Raw genomic sequence first — 20,501 nt, 5'->3', positions numbered from 1 at the left:
GTGGCCCTTGTGTTGTTTTTTAGTTCTATTCGATTTGCCCCATCATTGGTGAAAAACCAGAACAGACCTAGAATTTACGTTGAACTGGACGTCCGCGTTTTCAGTGGAATGCAAAGTCCTCCTCGCCCGGTAAAGAGAGAAAGATAGCCACGTGCCGTGGTCTTTCTTGGTTTCTTAGTATTTCCATGGGGTTTTAGGACTTTGGAACGTCGTATTCATTCTGCTGGGCGTAGGTTTTGATGTCAAACCACTTTTTCGAATGACCGCATATTTCCGCAGTCGATCTTCCTCGTAGCCCGCGGCCCTGGGGCACGTCTCTGTTCTCCGTGTGTCCGTGGACGCGACCGTCAGGCCCATCGGTGGTCTTTCCGCCTCTTGCTGTCCCCGAGGCCGGGTCGTCCCAGCCCCAGGACTTGGAGCCCAGGCAGGGTCTCTTCAGTCTCACGTCCAGGAGGAGAGTCACAGTGGTAGGTTATCAAACACTGAATGGCTCGTGGGCGGTGCCATCACGCCAGCTCAGTACCCGTGGGAGGAAATCCCGATGCCCCTGCCTTAGGCGTCCTCTGCTGGGTTCCTGAGGACACGGCGGAGCCTGGCGCTGGCAGCCTCGTGTTCCCGTCTCAGCGGGTGCTGCTGTGTAGACTGTGCGGGGTCTCCGGCGGCGGATCCCGACTTGGAGGAGGAGGAACAAAGTGCGTGAGACCGTGTAAGACTGACCGCACCGTCAGGAGGACAAACACAGGGGCCTGTTCTCTCAAGGAGACTGGACCCAATGCGGTGGTGAAGCTTTGTCCTTAAGTTGAGGGACAGCACCCGTGAAGGTAGTTTGGGGTCACTGAAGGCACAGCTGACTCTGTACCAGACGGTAGATTTTTAGGGAGTTGTTAGTTGCCAATCTTGGGTGTGCTGACAGGTAACAGAATGATGCGTTCTTAGGCTTTGTACACATAATTATTAAGAATAAGGAGCCACAACAGGGAGATACACATCAGAACCACAGTGAGACCCCACCTCACACGGGTCAGAACGGCTAAAATCAACACGTCAGGAAACGACAGGTGCTGGCGAGGATGCGGAGAAAGGGGAACCTCCTGCATGGCTGGTGGGAATGCAAGCTGGTGCCGCCGCTCTGGAAAACAGCACGGAGGGTCCTCGGGAAGTTGAGAATAGAGCTGCCCTATGACCCAGCCATCGCACTACTGGGTATTTACCCCAAAGATGAAGACAGAGTGATCTGAAGGGGCCCCTGCCCCGCAGAGTTCACAGCAGCGACGCCCACGACAGCCGGACTGCGGGAAGAGCCCGGACGTCCGTCGGCAGATGCACGGACAGAGAAGACGGGGTTCGTCTACACGACGGAATGTGACTCGGCAATCAGAAAGGGAGACGTCCTGCCCTTGGCATCGGCGTGGATGGAACCGGAGGGGACTGTGCTGAGCGAAGTCGGTCCGTCAGAGAAAGACAATTCTACGATCTCACTCGTATGTGGGTTTAAGAAGACAGAGGACCACAGGGGAAGGAAAAATAAAACGATGAAATCAGAGACAAACCAATAGAGACTCAACCATAGGAAACACACAGGGTTGCTGGGGAGGATGTGGGTGGGGAGTGGGGTCACGGGGGTCGGGCGTTCAGGAGGGCATGTGATGGGAGGAGCCCTGGGTGTCGTATGCAGCGGGACTCCCCGACCTCCACCCCTGAGACTAATACACTGTGTATTAATTGAATTTATACATTGTTTTAAAAATATTTTAAAAAGAGCCACAACATAAACAGTATACTTTGAAATGGCTCTTTTTAAAAAATTTTTAAAATAACTTTCTTTTTATTTATTTACTTATTTGACAGTGATCACAAGCAGGCAGAGAGAGAGAAGGAAGCAGGCTCCCCGCTGAGCAGAGAGCCCGATGCGGGACTCGATCCCAGGACCCTGAGATCATGACCCGAGCTGAAGGCAGAGGCTTTAACCCACTGAGCCATCCAGGCGCCCCTGAAATGGTTCTTTAGTCAAAGAAAATTCATGCACTTGAATATGTATTAAATAAACATGGCAGAGTCGTTAAATGTTGAATCTAGTTCACACAGTGCATATGTGGTTGTTATGTGAAAATTTTCACAACAAAAGATGAGCAACTGTATCACGACCAGAGTCTGGCCAGGATGTCCTCATCTAAGAACAGGACCCCGGGCAGGGGACGGAACCCCCGGGTGCCCAAAGGAGGAATTTAAAGCAAGGGTCTGACTCCTCTGACGGTGCGGGAGCCGTGAAGAGCCCGGCCTGACGCTGCAGGGTCGAGAGATTAGTCCCAGCGTTGCAGGGACAAGGTGCCCCCAGAAGGAACTGGCCACACAGAGGAGACTTGTCGGCTGCCAGGGATGCCGCGTGCGGCACCGTTAAAAAGAAGCGGCCATCTCCACCCTGCTGTCCACCAAGACCGACGGAGCGTGGGATGGTCCTGGCGTGTGGCAGGCGGGTGGGGATGCATCTGCAGCCGCGGGAGGCACCACCCACCCCTCCGGTTCTCCTGCCTCACCCACATTTCCTGACCCAGACGGAACGTCGCGCACCTGCCTGACCTGGGGGGCTTGTGGTAGGGTGCCCTGCACCTCTCCGCGGCCCACACGGCCTTGCTGTCCAGGGGAAGCCGACCCCCTCTCTGGGACGGGGTCTCCCTCATGACCGTGCGCAGCCGACGCGCTGCGGCTTGTCACACCAAGTGGGGGCACTGGGCGCGGGGGAGCCTGCCGCCTCCCTGTTCTGTACAGGGTCGCAAGGCTCTCTTCCTCCATCCCCGGGGCCTTGGCTCCTGGCCCTCAGCCAGCACCGTCCAGAAAGACCGGAGACCTCGATCTCTTGGTTTTGGAAGACTTTGCTCGTTTACTTTCGCAGTTGAGCCTGAAAGTACCGAGCACCAAGAGGTGCCTGGTGAGTGTGGTGGGCTACAGACCGCGGTCCCCGTCGTCCCGCGAGCCGGCCACCCAGCTGCCTCGTGCTGACTGGAGTGTGTCCTACCAGCCAGGACAGTAACCCTGTCTCTGCTGACTCTGGGGACAGTCTCCACTCATCGTTCAAAGGGACCGTTGTCTGCTGGGGGAAGCGGTCCTTCCTTGGGACAGCCCAGCCCGGCGTCCTAGGCTGAGACGCAGAAACTGCCCTGGAGTCCTTCAGCATGAATGGCGGTCACGGGCTGAGCCTGTCTTGCCCACAGGCTCCAGGCTGACCGTCCGGGCTGTGGGAGGAACGACTCCGGGAGAGCAGGCGGGCCTTGCTACCGTCTGCTACCGCGGGGAGGGAAGCTCCTAGTGAGTCAGGGGTGCCACCCTTGCTGTGAGAAGCCGTGATGGTGAGTGAGAATTTGGGATGTCCACCGCTGAGCTTTGGGCAGGAAAAGCAAATCTGGGCCCAACACAGAAGTGGACAGAGGCTCGGGGACAACGGACCTGGAGAAATCTCATGTAGTTTATTCCGAACAGTCTTGTGTCCCATTTTCATCGCGTTTCCTGCGCACCGGAGTGTCCCGAGGCCAGTCAGTTCTGACCCTGCCTGGCGCTGTCACGACAGCCCCACAGACTGCCCCACCCCAACGTGAGCCGTGTGTGGGGCCCCCGGGCCGCCCACACTGCTGCCTGGCCAGCTCCGGACACGGATGACCTGTGGCCTCTCGCCTCAGGTCTGCTGCGGGGAAGGGCTGGGCGTTGCTTCCTCTGTTTGGTACCAAGGTCACAGCTCAGAGGCAGTGAGCAGAAGCCGCGCACAGAGCTGACTATCCCTGTGGGCATGTCCCCTCGGCCCCCGCCGCCCCACTTAGCATGGCCGGAGGCGCACTGGCCCGGAAGACCCCAAGCCTTGCTCAGGGTTGTATGGTGGCTTCTGGTCACGAGGGCTGGCGGCATGATGGAAGTCAGTCCCCAGCTCCCCACCCCAAAGCTCTCTAGGGACCCCGCCGCGAGTCCACTCAGCGAGAAGCTCCGGTACGGGCAAGGGGGGGCTCGGTGTTCAGAACAAGAGGACACTCCTATCAGGAACGTGCAAGGGTTTTAGGATCCAGGAACCAATGGCAAAGACCAGATCCTTAAGGTTTCAGCACACCTCCCACACCTAGCACTGCCGGCGACAAGGGTCCCGCTGTCCCACCTGCCCTGTGTGCCCTGTGGGCTGCGTATTCCCTGTGGGGGCAGGTGTCGGGCTGGTGATTCTCCGATGGGAACGGAGTTGCCAGCAGATGACGACAGAGCTCTGCGTGAGGACCCTGGTGGTCTGCGCTGCCCACACCGTGGAGCAGTGGCCAGTGTCCTGCGTCGGGGGAGCGCTCGGCTGGGGCTGCGGGTCGTCAGTCCTGGTCTCCAGGGAGGCTCGTGGCCTGTGGCTTCCTCAGGGCACAGACAGGAGCCACACATCCAGATACGGCTGTGATCCAAATCCAGACGGGTGTCCCCCGTTGTCGGCGGTGCAAGGGGCAGCTACTGGCCTCCGACGTTGGAAGGGACAGCGTGCTACCCCGCAATCGGCTCACCCCCCGGAAACTGCCGGAATGACAGCCCCAGATGCCCATGGGGCCTTCCCCACGGCCGGCACAGACCCTGTGGCTTTCTGTCCCCCAGCACCTGTTGCTGTGATGTTTTCATGCACTAGACCCAAGCGCTATGGTGTCCAAACCATCCGAGGCCCAAAATAAGACTGTGACGGGCGCCGCTGCCTCTGTCCCCGGGAACGGAACTGTCTTTTATGACTGGTGTCTAGGAAAACCTGAAAAGGCGCCTGACTTTAATCTTTTCATCAGGGGTTGTAGCTTCTGGACCCTCGTCGAGGGTTTGGTCCCAGAAGAGAGCAGCCCTGCTCCGGGCGGAGACGGCCCAAGCAAGTCTCAAAACAGGGCGAGCAGCACCCCCGAGGGCTGAGCCCGCGTCATCCTGGCTCTGGCTGCTGTGAGCAAAGCCGCTACAGTCCAGGACGAAATGTGTCGCTCACGGTCGTGGAGGTGGGAGGTCCAGGGGGAGCGCATGGCCGTGCTGCGGGGGCCACACTGCCCGCTGGGGCTTCCCGCGGTGGATGGAGAGCTCCCGCGACGAGTCAGGCTCTGAGCCACCCACAGAGGCTTTGCTCTCACGACCCCCGGAACGACCCCCAGAACGATCCCAGGAACCGGGGCCTCCCACAGCTCCCCTGCCGTCGCGTTAGCAGGTGCGCAGCAGGTGTGCGTTAGCAGGTCCCACCAAAGCGGGTGGTGCCCAGTCTCCCAGGCCCCCGCCTCCCGCCTCCGGGAGTGGGCAACGGGCTCCTGGGGAGCTCGCTCGGGCCAGCTGGCAGCCCCGGAGATCCCAGGCTTGCTCCGCGGACGGGTCTAGAGAGCGCGCTGGCCGCCCTACCCGCCGGCTCGGGGGTGGGGGTGGGATTTCCATTTGGCTTCTGCCACTCCTCAGGCCCTTGTTGCCAGGAGCAGAGGCCAGTGCTGAGACCGACGCGGTGACTGGCTTCCTCCGTTACAGAGGAGGCGGTGATCGGTCATCCTGGGACTCGGCCTGGACTGCAGGTATGAGTGTGGCCCCGCTGTCTGTGGCGTCTGTGAACTTGCAGACCGCACCCCCCCGCCCCAGCCGCCTCTGAGTCCCCGGCTGTTCCGCGATGAGTGTGCACAGTGAGCGCACGGTCCAGAAGTCAGGGGGCTCCCCGTTGTTGGGGGCGGCCCCGGACAGGAGGTGACTGCCAGCTGGCCTGCGAGCCGGACCAGGCAATCAGCTCGAGGCCCCTCCCCCTCCCTCCCGGTCCTTGGTCCCCTGTGGGAGCTGTTCCCAGCAGAGCCTTGTGGAGTCCGTCCGGATTGAGTACGTGACTGAATCCAGTGAAGGCCTCAATCTAAACCTTCAGCTGGTAGGTGGGTGTGGAGACCTACCCGTCTTCCGCTGCCCGAGACGGGCCTCGCAAACCAGCTCCTTGCGAGCCGTACCTGCACCCGACAGCCGGCAGCGGTCGGCCTCACCTTTCGCCTCCTTCTCTTCTGGGTATCCGCGCACACGGGCCTGTGTGTGAACGGACACGTGTGTCCCCGCGGCCGGAGACAGCCGCCTTGAGTGAAGAGGACTGAAGGCCGCCTTCCAGCAGGGGCTTGGGAGCACGTCCCGCAGCCTGGAGGGACCGTCTCAAAGTGGTGTGTCCCTTGAACCGGCAGCCCCCCCGCCGCGGGAATCCGTGAATCAAGAGGCAGACCCCGTCGTTACGTCTGCAATTGAAACAGAACAGAACCCGCCCGCGCGTCCGTGTGGCTGGAGCCGCAGCGCTTTATGCTACGCAGCCGCATCCCGCGTCCGGCAGGGACGTTTCTTTTTCTTCCAGTGCATTTTCACGTTTGTACTTTACCTGAATTGAAACAATTTCTAAGTCATCTCTGTGGCCCACGCGGCGCTTGGACTCACGACCCGAGACGGGGAGCTGCGTGCACCACTGATGCGGCCAGCAGGTGCGCCTGCTTTTTAGTGTTTTCATGGAATAAAACATTCTTCACTTGTGCTTTTATTTCTAATGCATTTTTGTTAACTTTTCATTTTACCTTTTAATTTTTTTCTTTTTGTTTGTTTTTACTTTCTTTTTTAGGTAGGCTTCTTGCCCCACGTGGGGGTTGAACTCATGACCCCAGGGTCAAGTCACAGACTCCGCTGCTGGCGCCAGCCCGCGGCCCCCATGTTTTCCTTTTTCCTCGAAGGACGGTCGACACGCAGTGTGGCAGCAGCTGCAGGCGCAGAGCGCAGCGGTCCCAGTCCGTACGGGGTCGTGCAGCAGTGCCATCACCACGCGCCGTCACCCGCGCTCGTGGGTGTGACCGCCTCCCCCCGCTGCGGTTCTCACGCCCGTGACCCGCTCGTCAGCGGCAGCCCGTGCCGCGTCGCCCCCCCCGACCCCCCATCTCTCCCCGGCAGCCACCAGTTCTTTGTGCTTTTGGGCCGATTCCTCCCGTCTTCGGTTTGTTTCCAGACCCCGCGAGTCAGCGAGAGCTGACGGGTCCCTCCCTGCCGGACGCGGGATGCTGCTGCTTAGCATAAAGCGCTGCGGCTCCAGCCACACAGACGCGCAGGCGAGTTCTGTTCTTTTTCAATGGCCAAGAGCAACCCCACCGTGAACGCTTACCGCCTCTTTATCCGTCCTCCGTCGCCGGACCCTGGGCCGCCCCTGTGTCCTGGCTGTGGTAGACTCGCCCGCAGTGAGCACACGGTGCGGGGATCTTCTCCAGGGAGTGTAACTCTTTGTTTCTTAGTCACAGTGAAGCAGCAGCAAGACGCACCCACACGGGTCACCGGGGCTCCACCGGCTCTTCCCCATCGTGTCGTGAATGCAAGAGCAGCTCTACCTTCACCGCCAGGACGCTGACTCCTTCTGACCCGCAGTTTCCAGCCCTCTGTAGTTCACAGGCCAGTGAATAGTTGATATGTTCCTGGTGAGTGTCCTTTGGGGGGGTCCAGGACCTCTAACCCTGTAGTCTGCACTCGGGACGACAGGAAGCATAGAGTTCCCTGGGGAACCGCCGGGGGCGGTGGGAAGTGGACCACTCCTGTTTCCAGCCCTTGGGTTTCTGCTCATGCCTCCCTCCCATGGGGATCACAGTGCCGTAAAGGTCTGGAAGGCGCCCTGTCTTTGCAGAGTACCAGTCCGGCTCTGACGCTTCGGCCGTGCCTCTGGCTGGCTGTCCCAGTGCTCTGCCAGGCAGCAGGCCTTGTGCTCCCTGCCCGTGTGCCGCGCAGTGTGCAGTCCTGCACCTCCTTTGCGGTGAGTGAGTCCTGCCTCATGATGCCCCGCGCGGGTCCTGTGCCCGAGCAGCACACGTCCGCAAACCCTTGCTGCCTGTATTTGTGGGCACGAAGCCAAACTGACACAGAGAACGTGAGTCTGCTGCTGTGGGAAGGAGCGGCTCTTCCCAGACGGAAGTTGCCTGATGGCCCTTCTCAAGGTCAGGAGCCCCGCGGGAGCTCAGCACTGGTCTTTTGTGGGCAGGCTGGACATTGAGCAGCAGCGACTTTGAGCAAAGCTCAGCTTTGGTCAGAGAACCCTCACCGCTGGGTCCAGGAGCAGAACATCATCCGCTGTCACCTCGTCCTTGTGCTTGTAGTGCCAGGACTCGGGTTGCCGGTGAGAACTGCTGCCCGACATAGCGGCGGGCGCATTCTGTCCACCTGGCTGTCTCGTCCTTCTTTCTGGGATGCCCGTGGACGTTCGCATCTTATCCGGAGACCACCCCGCACGGTGCCTCTCCGAACCTGCCCTCAGGCTTCCATCACAGACCGCTTTGTCGCACGCCGCTCTTATTTTCACTCCGGCCCCAACCAGTCCCCCAGGTCACCCAACACTGCCCGTGAGTCATATATATTCTCATCTTGGTTTGCTCATTACATTAAAAAAAAAAAAAAAAAGTAAATGACTAGGAGCTTTGCCTTATGGGAGGGCACACCGTCCCACACCGTCCTACATGCTGTCTGTTTTCATTTTGAACTCACAAGCCAGCCCATTTAGGAACCAAGCTCAAGACGTTTGCGCCTTTGTCCGTGGGTCATAACGGTCCCGCGGACGTGATGGCCGTGGAACACCAGAGCAGCTCTCAAAGAACAGCAGCGGATGCCACGCGGTCTGGGCTCCCCTGGGACCTCTATACCTTCTCCTGCTGAGTCGTGGTGTACTGCTTAGGATGGGTTACTGCTGGGCCCAGCCGACGTCGTGACTTCCTAAGTTCGACAGCCCGTCTCAACGGGCAACTTCGGCTGCGTGGTGACTTGAGTGCCCCAAGGTCGGGTGTTCCTTCTCTATCTGAGCTCAGCAGCAAACCAGCATAGGATATTTTTTTGCCCCAAAAGACATATAAATTCTCTGCTCCAAGTAGTATGGCATGAACCCCGAGCCCTGAATTGTGAATCTCCTTGTGGGACATGCCAGAAACCCCACGTTGCGTTGATGCCCACCACCAATAACCGCCAGTACCACCAGCTAGACACCTGCGATGGCCTCCATCCATTACTGCCCCCTTACGGGGCACGCTAACAGGACACCACGATGATGGTCCAAGTGTGTGGGTCTCGGAGTTCTGGGTTCTTCTCAGAGCTCAAGTTCTCCAGCTCACTCGGTATTGAGTCAGAGCTGGGTTCCAGGGGTGGCACACGCTGCTTCTGGAACCGGAAGCAGTCCAACGGTGTCCGGCTTTCTAATTGTTGAAGGCACCGGGTGCGGGGTTGTCTTTTACTTTCAGAAGGCTGCCCTGTGGGACACCGCTGACCGCCGGGTGCCCCAAACTGGGACGGCGCCGCAGGACCCTGATGTCGGGGGCGGCTACGTACATAGCAGACAACATGGCGCTTGCGCCTGCGGCCAGACAGAGGACCTGCGCACCACCTGAACGATGATCGGCTATGCCCAGCACAGGGAGCCCGAGGACACTGCGTGCTTTCTATCATGCTATCAGGCTTCCTTTCACGTGTACCGTCTGCTGATGGGAGGAGAGGGGATACAGACAGGGGTAAAGATCCGGGTAAGGAGAGAACAATAAAGATTCGCAAGCTTGTCACTCCGTGTCTCCGGTCGTTCTTGCTGGCGAGAGCGACACCCTCATCTTCAGAGGACTTCTTAGTCCCTGTGGAGCAGCTGCCTCTCACCAAGGTCTCCAGCTCATCTGGCTGGTGACCATGTTGTTCTTGACCGAGCGGGACGATGCAGTCGTCAACATGGCCTTCGGACAAAACTCTGTATTTGGTCCACGTGTCCCACAACCACAACCTGGGGGCCAACATCAGCCGTCAGGCATGTGAGTAAAGGGGTCTCCAAGAGAGATTCTTGTTGTGTCAAGCCACTAAGTGTGCAGTCATTTGTTACGTGGCTCTGGATACCCCGTCATGCCCGCAGCACCCCTTCAGCAAGTTCATACCCTGTTTGCGCAGGTCTTAAAACCCGCATCATAGAAGATTGCTTGTGAGCCAGTAACTCCTTCCAGCCAATGTTATTTTCTTAATTTATTTAAATTCAGTTAATTCACATGGAGTGTATTACTGGTTTCAGAGGTAGAGGTCAATGATTCATCGGTTGCACCTGACACCAGGGCTCATCACATCGCATGCCTCCTTAATGCCCGTCCCCAGTCACCCCCTCACTCCCTCCAGCCACCCTCGGTTCGTTTCCTCGAGTTAAGAGTCTCTTATTGTTTGTCTCCTGTTTGATTTTGTCTTGTTTTATTTTTCTCTCCCTTCCTCTATGTTCATCTGCTTTCTTTCTTAAATTCCAAATATCAAAGAGATCACATAATTGTCTTTCTCTGACGGACCGACTTCGCTCAGCACAGTCCCCTCCGGTTCCATCCACGCCGATGCCAAGGGCAGGACGTCTCCCTTTCTGATGGCCGAGTCACATTCCGTCGTGTAGACGAACCCCGTCTTCTCTGTCCGTGCATCTGCCGACAGACGTCCGGGCTCTTCCCACAGTCCGGCTGTTGTGGGCGTCACTGCTGTGAACACTGGGGGCAGGGGCCCCTTCGGGTCACTACATTTGTCTTCTGCCCAATTTTGTATTGACATTCCAGCTCCTTTCCGATTTCTGCAAGGGTCATGCTGGTGAGTTAAATGTATTGGGGACCAGCACTCATCAAACACACTCATAATCCAGGCCCACACAAATTTTCCAGTTCCTGGAAGTACATGTTGGCTGGTCTTCCAGCTTGTTTGGGTTGAATGGTATCTCCGCCCCCTCTCAGAAGAGGAGGTTGAAGTACTAACCCTGAGTACCTGGGTCTTTGCAGAGGATCCAGTTCAGAGGAATTCCTCCGGGTGGGCTCTAATTCCCTATCACTGGTGTCCCCCTAAGTAGGGGAAATTCAGACACAGAAACAGACACGCGTGGAGGGGAAAAGGCATGTGACTATGAAGACATACAAGGGTGTCACACACCCACAAGCCGGGGGACACTGACCACGGCCAGCGAACCAGAAGCTGGGGGAGAGGAGTGAGACTTCTCAGAGCTCACAGCAGGACCCACACATGCTGTCCTTTTTTTCTTTAAACTTATTATTATTTTTTTTAGTAATGTCTACCCCCAACATGGGGCTCTAGCTCATGACCCTTAGACGGAGAATCCCATGCTCTTCCGACGGAGCCAGCCAGGTGCCCCCATGCTGTCTTGTTCTGACTTCTGGCCTCCAGAGACAAACTCCTGGTAAGCCACCTTGTCTGTGCTCCAGTCCTTCTGAGGGGGAGGGGACTAGGGTTCCCCTTCTTTCTCATGCTTCCAACTAAATTATGCCCCCAAATAACTGTGTTAGAGGCGTCGGTCCGGCAGGCGGGGGAAGGAGTGCTTGCTACATAGGGAGAGGGAAGGCACATGGGTAGGCTGGGGAGTGCAAACCTTTGATGGCATCTAGCGAGATACCAAACACCTGCAACCCGGGTCATGGCCCCAGCTTTTCCCAGCCAGGGCCCCACACCCGGCATAACAGAACTGCCTTGGTCGGGAGTTCACCATCTTTGAGGTATTTCTCTGGGCCTGGCCCTGGTCTTTGTCATCTCAGCGTGGCAGACGGTTTCTTGACCCGCAACCGAAGACCCGCCATCCACTGCTAGCCATCCGCTACCCGTTGTTTTTCTATTCCTTTTACATTTCCATTTATTTTTTAAGATTTTTATTTATTTTGTTGACCGAGAGACGGTAAGCAGGGGAGCACAGCGGAGGGAGGGAGCAGACCCCCCCGGAGCAGGGGCCACGCAGGCCTCGGTCCCGGGACCCCGGCCTCCTGACTTCAAACGAAGACTGACCAGGCGCCCCAGTTTTCTTTTATTTAACTTTTTAACGTCGGCTTCACGCCGCCCGCGGCGCCCCGCGCAGGCCTCGAACTAGGACCCCGGGACTGAGGGCGGAGCCGAGGTCGGAGTCGGGCCCTGCCGGGCCGAGCCACCCGGCGCCCCCGTCCTTCTCCGGGGCTTCGGCGGCGCCCCGAGGGCCCCGGGCCGCACACCCTCGCGGGCGGCTGCCGTCGCGCGTCCCCACCGGCGACCTCCGCCGCGCTCCCGGGTCCCTCCCGCCGCCGCCGGCTTCTCCCTGCGCGGAGGCCGCGTTCGGGCTCCAGACCCGGGAGCGGAGGGTCCCCGCGGGGCTCCGGCCGGCCTGGCCCGTCGCGGGGCGCGGGGTCGGGGTCCCTCGGGCCCGGCTGCGGCGGCTCCAGGGCGGACACACGCCCCTGCCGCGCCCCGGGGCTCCCGGGGTCCCCGCGTGGTCCGCAGCGGCCGCGGGGCTCACCCCGGCCGCGCCCGGAAAAGGACGCGCGCGAACACGCACGAAGCCCGGGGCCCCGCGCGTCCCCGCCGGCGCCGCAGCCGCGGTCCGGGGCGCAGGGGGCTGCGGGGGGGGCCGGCCCGGCGGAGAGCGGCGCCTCACCCCGTCCTCACCCCGGCCTCGGCGGCGGGCAGTGCCCAGCCCCGCTGCACAGCGTCCGGGGCCGCCGCCGACCCGCCCGCCTCTCCCAACGGGGCTCGCGGGGCGCCCGCCGCCACCTCGGGGCGGACCGCAGCCCTCGGGGTCGCTGGGCGGGCCGGCGGCGGCAAGCCCCGCCCACGCAGGGCCGCGCACGCGCACTCGCTCGCGCGCCCCGCCCGCCGCGCACGCGCACTCCGTGGCAGGGCCCGCCGGGAGGTCGGGCGCGCGGGCTGGCGTTCCCGCGCTCGTCCTCGCGCTCCTGCTCGCGCCCGCGCTCGTGCTCGCGCCCGCGCCGGTGCGGAGCCGCTCGGGCCGCGCCCCTACCCCGCCGCCTCAGCTCCCCGCGGGCAGATGCGGGTCGCCGGGCTGCGGGCAGCGAGGTAGCCTCCGCCCGCGCCGCCGCCCGGCACTGGCCCGGCCCTTCCCGGGCGTGTCCGGCCTGGTCGTCCGCGGGGCGCGGCCGGAGCGGGCCATGGCCGACCGCGGGTGTCCGCTGGAGGCGGTGCCGCTGCCCGCCGAGGTGCGGGAGAGCCTGGCCGAGCTGGAGCTGGAGCTGTCGGAAGGTGAGCGGCCCGGACCCCGGACCCCGGACCCCGGACCCCGGACCCCGGACCCCGGCCCTGCCCTGCCCGCGGGACCCCGTCCTCACCCCGGAGCCGGCGAGTTGGACCCAGCCCGGCCCGGCCCTGACCCCGGACCCCCCCGGACCCTTGCTTGGCCCTGACCCCAGGCCCCCGCCCAGGCCTCACTGCGGACCCCTGACCCCGACCGGGACCCCTGACCCCGACCGGGACCCCTGACCCCGACCGGGGACGCCCGCCCTCACGCCGGGCCCCAGCGCACACACACACACCTTCCCCACCCGTTCCCCTCGGCCCTGGCCCCGGGACCCCAGATCCCACCCGGTGGGGACCCTGGGACTGCAGACCCGGCCGGGGTCCCCCTCCGGCCCTCCCCCTGGGACCCCTGCCTGGCCCTCAGCCGGAGATCTGGACCCCACCACCCCCTTCCGCGCCAGCCTTTGGGTTCCAGGCGGGTCACCGGGCCCTGCGTGTGGCCGCGAGCACGTGAGTGGGACAGGAAGGGCCGTGCGGGTCGGAGCCGGGCGCGTTGCTCCCAGCTTCGGAGGCGGGTCAGGGCTTCCCGAGGGGCCGGCCCAGGCCCTGGGAGCTGCCTGCAGCCAGGCTGTCCCTGTGCCCGGTGCTGGACCAGCACCTGCGCGTCCGCCTCGTTCAGGCCGGAAGATCACATGCAGAGCCCTGGGCACTTCGCACGGGCTCGTTGCCCCGTTTCTGGAACATTTACAACGTTCGGGGAAAGCTCGGCGAGTGCTGGTCTGTTGGAAAGAGGCTGCAGTAAGGTGCGTCAGAGGTCGGTGGCCGCGGCCTCCAGACGACCCTCCCCGAGACCTGGGTCCTGAGCTTGTGTTTGGAGGCGTTGCCCCGGTGTTTCAGGGCAGCCGGTGGCCCTGGAGGAAACACGTCTCCATGGTTAACTCCGTGTTGGAGCCTTAAGAGCATTTTCAGTTTCCAGCGTCCCAGTCCTCAGAGCCCAGCTGTCCTTCAGGTTTGGGGTTGGGGCAGAGAATTTCTGAAAGGGCCGTCCCGGTGTGTGCCCCTTGGACTCCGGCATCGAACCCCCATGGAGCTCGGAGTGGAGGGCGCGGTTGTCCCCGCCCCCGTCCCCGTCCGAGGGTGCGGCACCCGCTTGCAGCCCGTCTGAGCCGGGCGCTGGGCGTTTTCGGGTTCTGCCCTGTGGCACGTGTCCGTGAAGCGAGCGCGTAGGCCGTGGTGGCTGGGAGAAGGCTCTGGAGAGGCCTGCGGGGCTCCCGTGAGGGCCGTTCCGGCCGGAGGTGCGCACCTTTGCTCCCGGCCACGCGGCCACCTGCCCATCAGGCTGCGACGTCTCACGAGTTTTTGCAGATGGCTCCCGACCCCTCCGCGGCCTTCCCCGTGCCCTCAGCGCTCCTCGTCTTGCGGTTGCACGTTGGAGGCTTTCCAGGAGCGGACAGGAGAGCGGGTCCTTTAAGACTTGGTGACCGGTCGGTGGGAACAGGTACTGGGTGAGAGGCGCGCTTCGTTGCCCGCGGCTGCGCTGTCCCCTTGGTGGCGTGTGCGCGGGCTGTCGAGCCGAGTGAGGCTGTCAGGCTGCCGGCCGAGAGCAGCGGGAAAGCCAGCTCGGCCGAGAAGGCCGTGAGCAGAGCCTTGGGAAGAGAGGACAGAGTGCCCTGTGCCAGGAGGCCGGAGCCTGGCCTGCGTCCCAGCTTCTAGACTCGCCTGACACCTTTCTTTTGGCCCAAATAGGTCAGTGACGATTCAGGCACAGCGGCACTTGGCCCTGTTCCCCGGGGGTCCCCACACCTCTGACGCCGGCTTTGTCCGTTTGCGCGGGGCCTGTGTGGATGCCGGCCGGCCTCCCGGTGGACTCGGAGACGGTTTGCGGCCACGGCCGCGTCTTGGGCCGGCCCTCGGCGTCTTCACGCATCTCGGCGGCAGCCGGTACGTGCCCCGGAACTTCGCCGGAGGACGGCGGCTCTGAACCTGGGTTTGGCCAGCTGTCCGAGGAGGGGCGCAGCGGCCGTGCGGACGTCCGTGGTTCTTGTGGGGGTTCCGTCGGACGAGAGAGTACGGGAACGGGCCTCGAACCTCGGGAGGTGTTTTATGGACGCGGTTCAAGGAAGGTTTCGCTAAGGGAGCAGGTCCTGAAGCCGCCCACGGGAGTCCTGTCATCGTTTCTGTGTTTCGATCAAGTAGAAGTCGTCAGCGGGGCCTTTGTCCGGAGCCTCCCGTCCCCCCCACCGTGTGTGCGGGAGACAGACTAATAATTCAGGGTAAAGGGGTGTCCGTTAGGGGGACTTCTCCGAAGGAGACGTGCATGGAATGTAGGGTCGGCACGGCGAGGCGGCTGAGGGGGCCGAGGACAGTAACAGACCAAGTGCTGCCCGCCGGAGACGGGTCGTGGTAGGGGCTTGGGTAAGCGGAAAACCCCGCACGGCTTCCCTTGCCCTGCACACCGGTCGGGACTGGCTGCGAATGTGGCCCTGCCTTTGCTCACGACTCACGTGTGGTCCCACTGGATCGTCATCATTGACCGCTGTCATTGGGGTCAGCCCTTGGGGGGCTTCTGGTCTCAGAATACACTGATTTTTTTCCTCGAGGGCAGGTTTGTTGGCTTTATGTTAGGAGCTCCCCAGAGGGAGATAATGCACAGCTCTGGTCTTGCCCCCCAACTTCCCCGGCTGTTTCATCCTTCTTAGGAAGAAGAGGGTAAAGGTGGGATGTCCCGCTCTTCCTAGACAGCCGCGGCCCCCACCGCGAACACGCGTGGACTCACACGTCGGCCTGGGAGAGTGTCTGTGGGTGAAAATGAGATTATTAGACTTTAGAAAACAATTAATTCCCAAACACTGCTCGTTTACCTATTGCAGTGTCCAGTTACCTTCCGGATGGCTCACAGCTCGTGTTGGTACGGCGCACCCCCTCGGGGCTTTCAAACCCGGATGTTGGTGTCGGGTTCGTGCTTTGTCTGAGGCGCCTGCAGTGGCTCAGAAAGGAACTGGGTGCGCAGTTGGCGACCGTTGTCCCGCTCCTGTGCCTTTGTCCCTCTGTGGGCAGTGGGACTGTTGACAGGCTTTACCTTTAGTCTGTTTCTTGTTTTCCTGCATTTTGTTAGTGCAGGGCCTCAGCCTGGAGGCGGGCGAGCAGGAAGGGGAAGGCTCTGTGGGTGCAGAGGAAGGGGCTTCTGCACAAAGCTTTCTTCCTGGTTCCACGTCCTTAATGTCTGTGACTGTGATGGAATTCTTAGTTTTCACAATGGTGACCTGACGTTGCTTTTACATCAGTGAACATTGGCTGTGCCTCCTGCACACTTTGTGATATGTTAGAGTTCTCGGGTCTACAAATTCTTCCCATCCATCAAAGCCCAGCCCAAATCCCTTCTTATTTTGAGCTTTTCCTGATCATCTCTGACGTGGCCGCTTTCCTGGAGGTGTCATCACACGTGTTCTCACCTGTGGGATTCTTGGCACTCTGTTTTTTGGTAGTTGTTATGTGTATATATTCGTGCATCCCGTAATTGTTGAGTGCCCACTGGGTACTCGCTAATGTTTCAGCTGCCCGCGGCCAGGTTAGCTCTGTTTCTCCACTGACAGCTTTGCACACTGTTTTTTTTTAACAAGTAATGCGGGTACAGGGGCCGAGAAGTGAACTAGTTCAAAGGAAATGTGGGCTGGAGTGAGTGAGTGTGAGTGAGCGTGAGTGAGCGTGAGTGTGCGTGACGCCCCCACCAGGTGCTTTCTACGGTCCATTTTCTGGGTTTCCTTCCAGAAGTAATCTGCCAGTGTGCGTCCTCTGGGGGTCCCTGAGACCTTTTGTTCCTGGGCGCCTGCGAAGGAGGTCTGTGTTCGCAGGATGCTGAGGGGTCATTTCCGTTCTCTGTGTTTGCCCTGGTGGTAGAAAGCAACGCTGGCCGCTTCGTCAAGGCCAGGCCCCCGCCCCCGGTCAGCAGCAGAGATAGGGGCCACTTCCACTTACAAGTGTCCTTCCTCGATGAAACGGTAAAACTTAATTTTCCCAAGTCTCGACCCTTGAAGACCCGTCTTTCTAGTAGTCCACGTGAGGAGATGGGAAGCGCCTGGCAGAGCCGCGGGGCCTGCTGGGAGGGACAGGCCTCCTGCGCCCTGACTTGCAAAGTGAACTGGCCGCTGTCATGGCAGGATCCGTGTTTACTGGAGAAATGGGTGCTGGACGAACCGCAGGTGCGCCGGACGGGTGTATGGTGGACGAGAACAAGGGTCAGTTTATGGCCGATGACCATGCTTGGGCTTTTGAACAAAAATTAAGGTTATATAAAACTTATCGGCACACGAGCAGGACAGCCTCTCATTACTTAAACTTTTTTGATGAGATCAGCGGCAATATTACTGTCAGTTTTTGATATTATGTAATGGAACGTGTCAACCTTAGGAGGATCAGTGTATCATGCTGCAGATTTGTGCGCAGGAGACAAGATCTTTCAAAATACAGACCATCGGGCTGTGACCCAACAGGACGACAACTCACTGGTGCGGTTTTAGGCTCGGCGTTGCTCCCAGCCTGTGAGAAAGCGCCGCTGCCTTGTTTGGGGGCGTGGTGCGGAGGGCGGCCGCCCGGTCTGGAAGGGCTGCCCGAACACTCCGCCCTCTTCCACGGCTGTAGCCGGTTCGGTTCGCCTGTCGGCGCCACGGAGCCACGCGTTGGAAGAGGCGGGACGCCGAAGCAGCGGGGACTCGAGCCGACGGTTTGCTGCGAAGCCGGGGAGGAAGACAGCACCTGTCCTCACTGAATGTTTTTGGCTCTGGAAGTCTCTTATTCTTTTAAATTAAAATATATTTATGTTGACATAGTTTATTATAAACAAATTTGAGTGAATTAAACATTTAAAAATTTCACCGTTTTAATTCCTAATACGGTAAATGTTCATCGATAAAAACAGACACAAACAAAAGCTCTTCTGATTTCTGAGAGTGTGAAGGGGTCCTGCGTCCAAAACCTTTGAAAAGTTCTAGTCCACGCAACTCTAACAACAACGTTTAAGGAAATGCCCAGATGTCACTGTATATTTCTTTATACTTTTTGGAACAGATTTTTCAGCTGTTATCGGCATAATAGGATTTCTCTTTATATTTGTAAGGACAGTCAGATGCTTCTGAAAGTTATACTTTCTAAATGCTTACGTGTCCCACTTTTTTTTTTTTTTTTTAAAGATTTTATTTATTAATTTGACAGAGAGAAATCACAAGTAGACAGAGAGGCAGCCAGAGAGAGAGAGAGGGAAGCAGGCTCTCTGCCGAGCAGAGAGCCCGATGCGGGACTCGATCCCAGGACTCCGAGATCATGACCTGAGCCGAAGGCAGCAGCTCAACCCACTGAGCCACCCAGGCGCCCCTACGTGTCCCACTTTACATGATTCGGGAATATTCCTTTTGGAATTTTTTGTAGTGAATCATTCTAGCACAGTCTCCTTATAAAATTTTTTTTCTTTACAGAATTTTGATATATTTTTAAGAGAGTGTCAGTACTGTGATTTCAGTTTTAGTACCCTAAAACTTTCCACATACCGTCCATTGCCAACTCTTCTGTACTGTTGAATTCCTGCCTTTGTTTAAACTTCACTTTCTCTCTGAGGTTCCGCCTTCCTCTGGGAAACACCCCCTTCTCCGGTGAGGCGCGTTTGCCCTGTGTCCCCGTCGTGCTAACAGTGTCCCTCCTGCACGGTTTACCGCGTGGTTGTGTTTGTTTGCGAGCTCTGCGACTTCGTAGGGAACAGGAAGTTTGATCTCATCTTTATGTCCTCAGCACCTAGCATATATTAGGCATTTTAATAAATGTTTAATTAATAAAAGTAAAAACTACACATGGTGCTTATTTTCAGTTTTTTAAACCTTTTATTATCTTTTATTTTAAGTAATCTTCGTGGCCACTGTGGGGCTCGGATGCATGGCGCCGAGATCCAGACTCGCACCCTCCACGGCCCGAGCCATCCAGGCACCCTGTTTGCAGTTGCACATCCAGAATCACCGTGCCTGGCTGAGCCCTTAGCTTTCTCGGTGACCGTCTTCCAGATTCCGTGAAGCTGTTCATCAGCAGGCAGACCTGCGTCTCAGGGTGCCACTGCCCTGGATTTGGTGCAGTTGCTCAGACTACCAGGAAGAAAGTACCGGCGAGTCCCCACTGGTGTGTGGCTCAAGTCTCAAGTGCCATCTGGAAGGGTCTGGCGGGCCCTGAGGTGGCCACGACGCCCCCATGGCCTCAGCTCTGAGCTGTGGGTCCACGCCACCCGCACGCTGAGGCCACGCTTCTGTTGCAGGAATACAGAGGCAGGCGGGAGCCCGGGAGCCTGTGGCTCCTGCCGGGGCCTTTGGCGCGAGGACCCATGCAGCCTGAAACTTGCTGAGAGCCGAGTCGAGTCTTAGACTGTTTCTGCGCAGCCTGCCTCCTCCCTCTGCCGCTGCGAGGGGTCCCCTGGGTCGTGCCGCGCCCCACCCTCTGGCTCGCTCCCCGTCCCCCTCACAGGCCTGTCTCCCCGAGGTCGCTTGCGTGTGTGTTCCGTCTTAGCATTGCTTCTCAGGGCTCCTGAACTGCCGTGGGGCTCTCTGGTTTCGACCCGGGTGGAAAGGCTGAGTTCCTGGGGTTGTGGCTTAAGTGTCTCCCCCGACAGTGTGCGCTTGGAGACCGGACGTGCCGCACAGTTGTTGGTCCGTGCGTATCGAGTTGAATTATTTCCTCTCTCAGGACCCGTTTGCCTGTGGCTGGCTGTGGTTTAGGTGTCCACGGTGACGCTTCCTGAGAGCTGGGGCCAAGCCCACCTTGCCCTCTCTGTGTCCCCGTCACCGGGGCGCTGGCGTGTCTTCCACGTCCAGGGACTTCTGTCCATCCAGGCTCTGCTGAAAAGAGAGGCAACAGCTGGAACTGGGGGAGGCGGTTTTAGACCAGTGCTCAGGACCCCCGGGCAGGGGACTTCGCGTGACGGGACGGAGCATCCCAGCCGGGTGGGTTGGCTGAGCGCGGTGACTCAGGTGCTGAGAAGGGGCGGGCGGTAGGAGGCGGCCGGAGCCTGGGCCGGGTCTGCTGGCTCCACCAGCGCCTGCTTGAGGGGTCGTGAGGGACCGCGGGACCTTGTGCTCCATCAGCGTGTGTCCGTGAAGACTCCCTGGCTGCGTGCCAAGAGCGGCTTGCGGGGAGGCATGCGTGAACGGGGCTCAGGTCACCCGGGGCAGGCACTGCTGGGAGAGGAGTGGTAGTGCCGGGGTGCGACTGCCAGGGGGACAGCACGGAGCCGGGGTGTGACTGCCGGGGGGACAGCACGGAGCCGGGGTGCGACTGCCGGGGGACAGCACGGAGCCGGGGTGCGACTGCCGGGGGGACAGCACGGAGCCGGGGTGCGACTGCCGGGGGACAGCACGGAGCCGGGGTGCGACTGCCGGGGGGACAGCACGGAGCCGGGGTGCGACTGCCGGGGGACAGCACGGAGCCGGGGTGCGGCTGCCGGGGGACAGCACGGAGTCGGGGTGCGGCTGCCGGGCTCGGCTGGAGCT

The 20,501-nt window shown here is 59.9% G+C and overlaps 1 protein-coding gene and 1 long non-coding RNA gene across 12 annotated transcripts in view; both read left to right on the top strand.

Moving 5' to 3' along the window:
* Positions 1-12,619: 12,619 nt before the first annotated feature.
* DIP2A (disco interacting protein 2 homolog A) overlaps positions 12,620-20,501 on the top strand; it is an 89,304-nt gene continuing 81,422 nt past the window's right edge. For all 11 annotated transcript variants that reach the window (XR_006607905.1, XM_045084274.1, XM_045084276.1 and 8 more), the window contains exon 1: positions 12,620-12,990. Coding sequence is in view for 10 of the 11 variants with exons in the window: in XM_045084274.1 (XP_044940209.1) it covers positions 12,900-12,990 (91 nt within the window). In the remaining variant the exon portion in view is untranslated. The remainder of the gene's footprint in view (positions 12,991-20,501) is intronic.
* Positions 13,011-15,583, top strand: LOC123393177. The gene is made up of 2 exons (XR_006607906.1): positions 13,011-14,482; positions 14,731-15,583. It is a non-coding gene; the product is annotated as an uncharacterized LOC123393177 (long non-coding RNA).

The sequence above is a fragment of the Mustela putorius genome, unplaced genomic scaffold (genome assembly GCF_011764305.1).
Source record: "Mustela putorius furo isolate JIRA1106 unplaced genomic scaffold, ASM1176430v1.1 tig00000765_pilon_pilon_pilon, whole genome shotgun sequence".
NCBI classification, from domain to species: domain Eukaryota; kingdom Metazoa; phylum Chordata; class Mammalia; order Carnivora; family Mustelidae; genus Mustela; species Mustela putorius.
The sequence above is the reverse complement of the archived record's forward strand: the minus strand, read 5'-3'. Positions and strand labels throughout refer to the sequence as shown.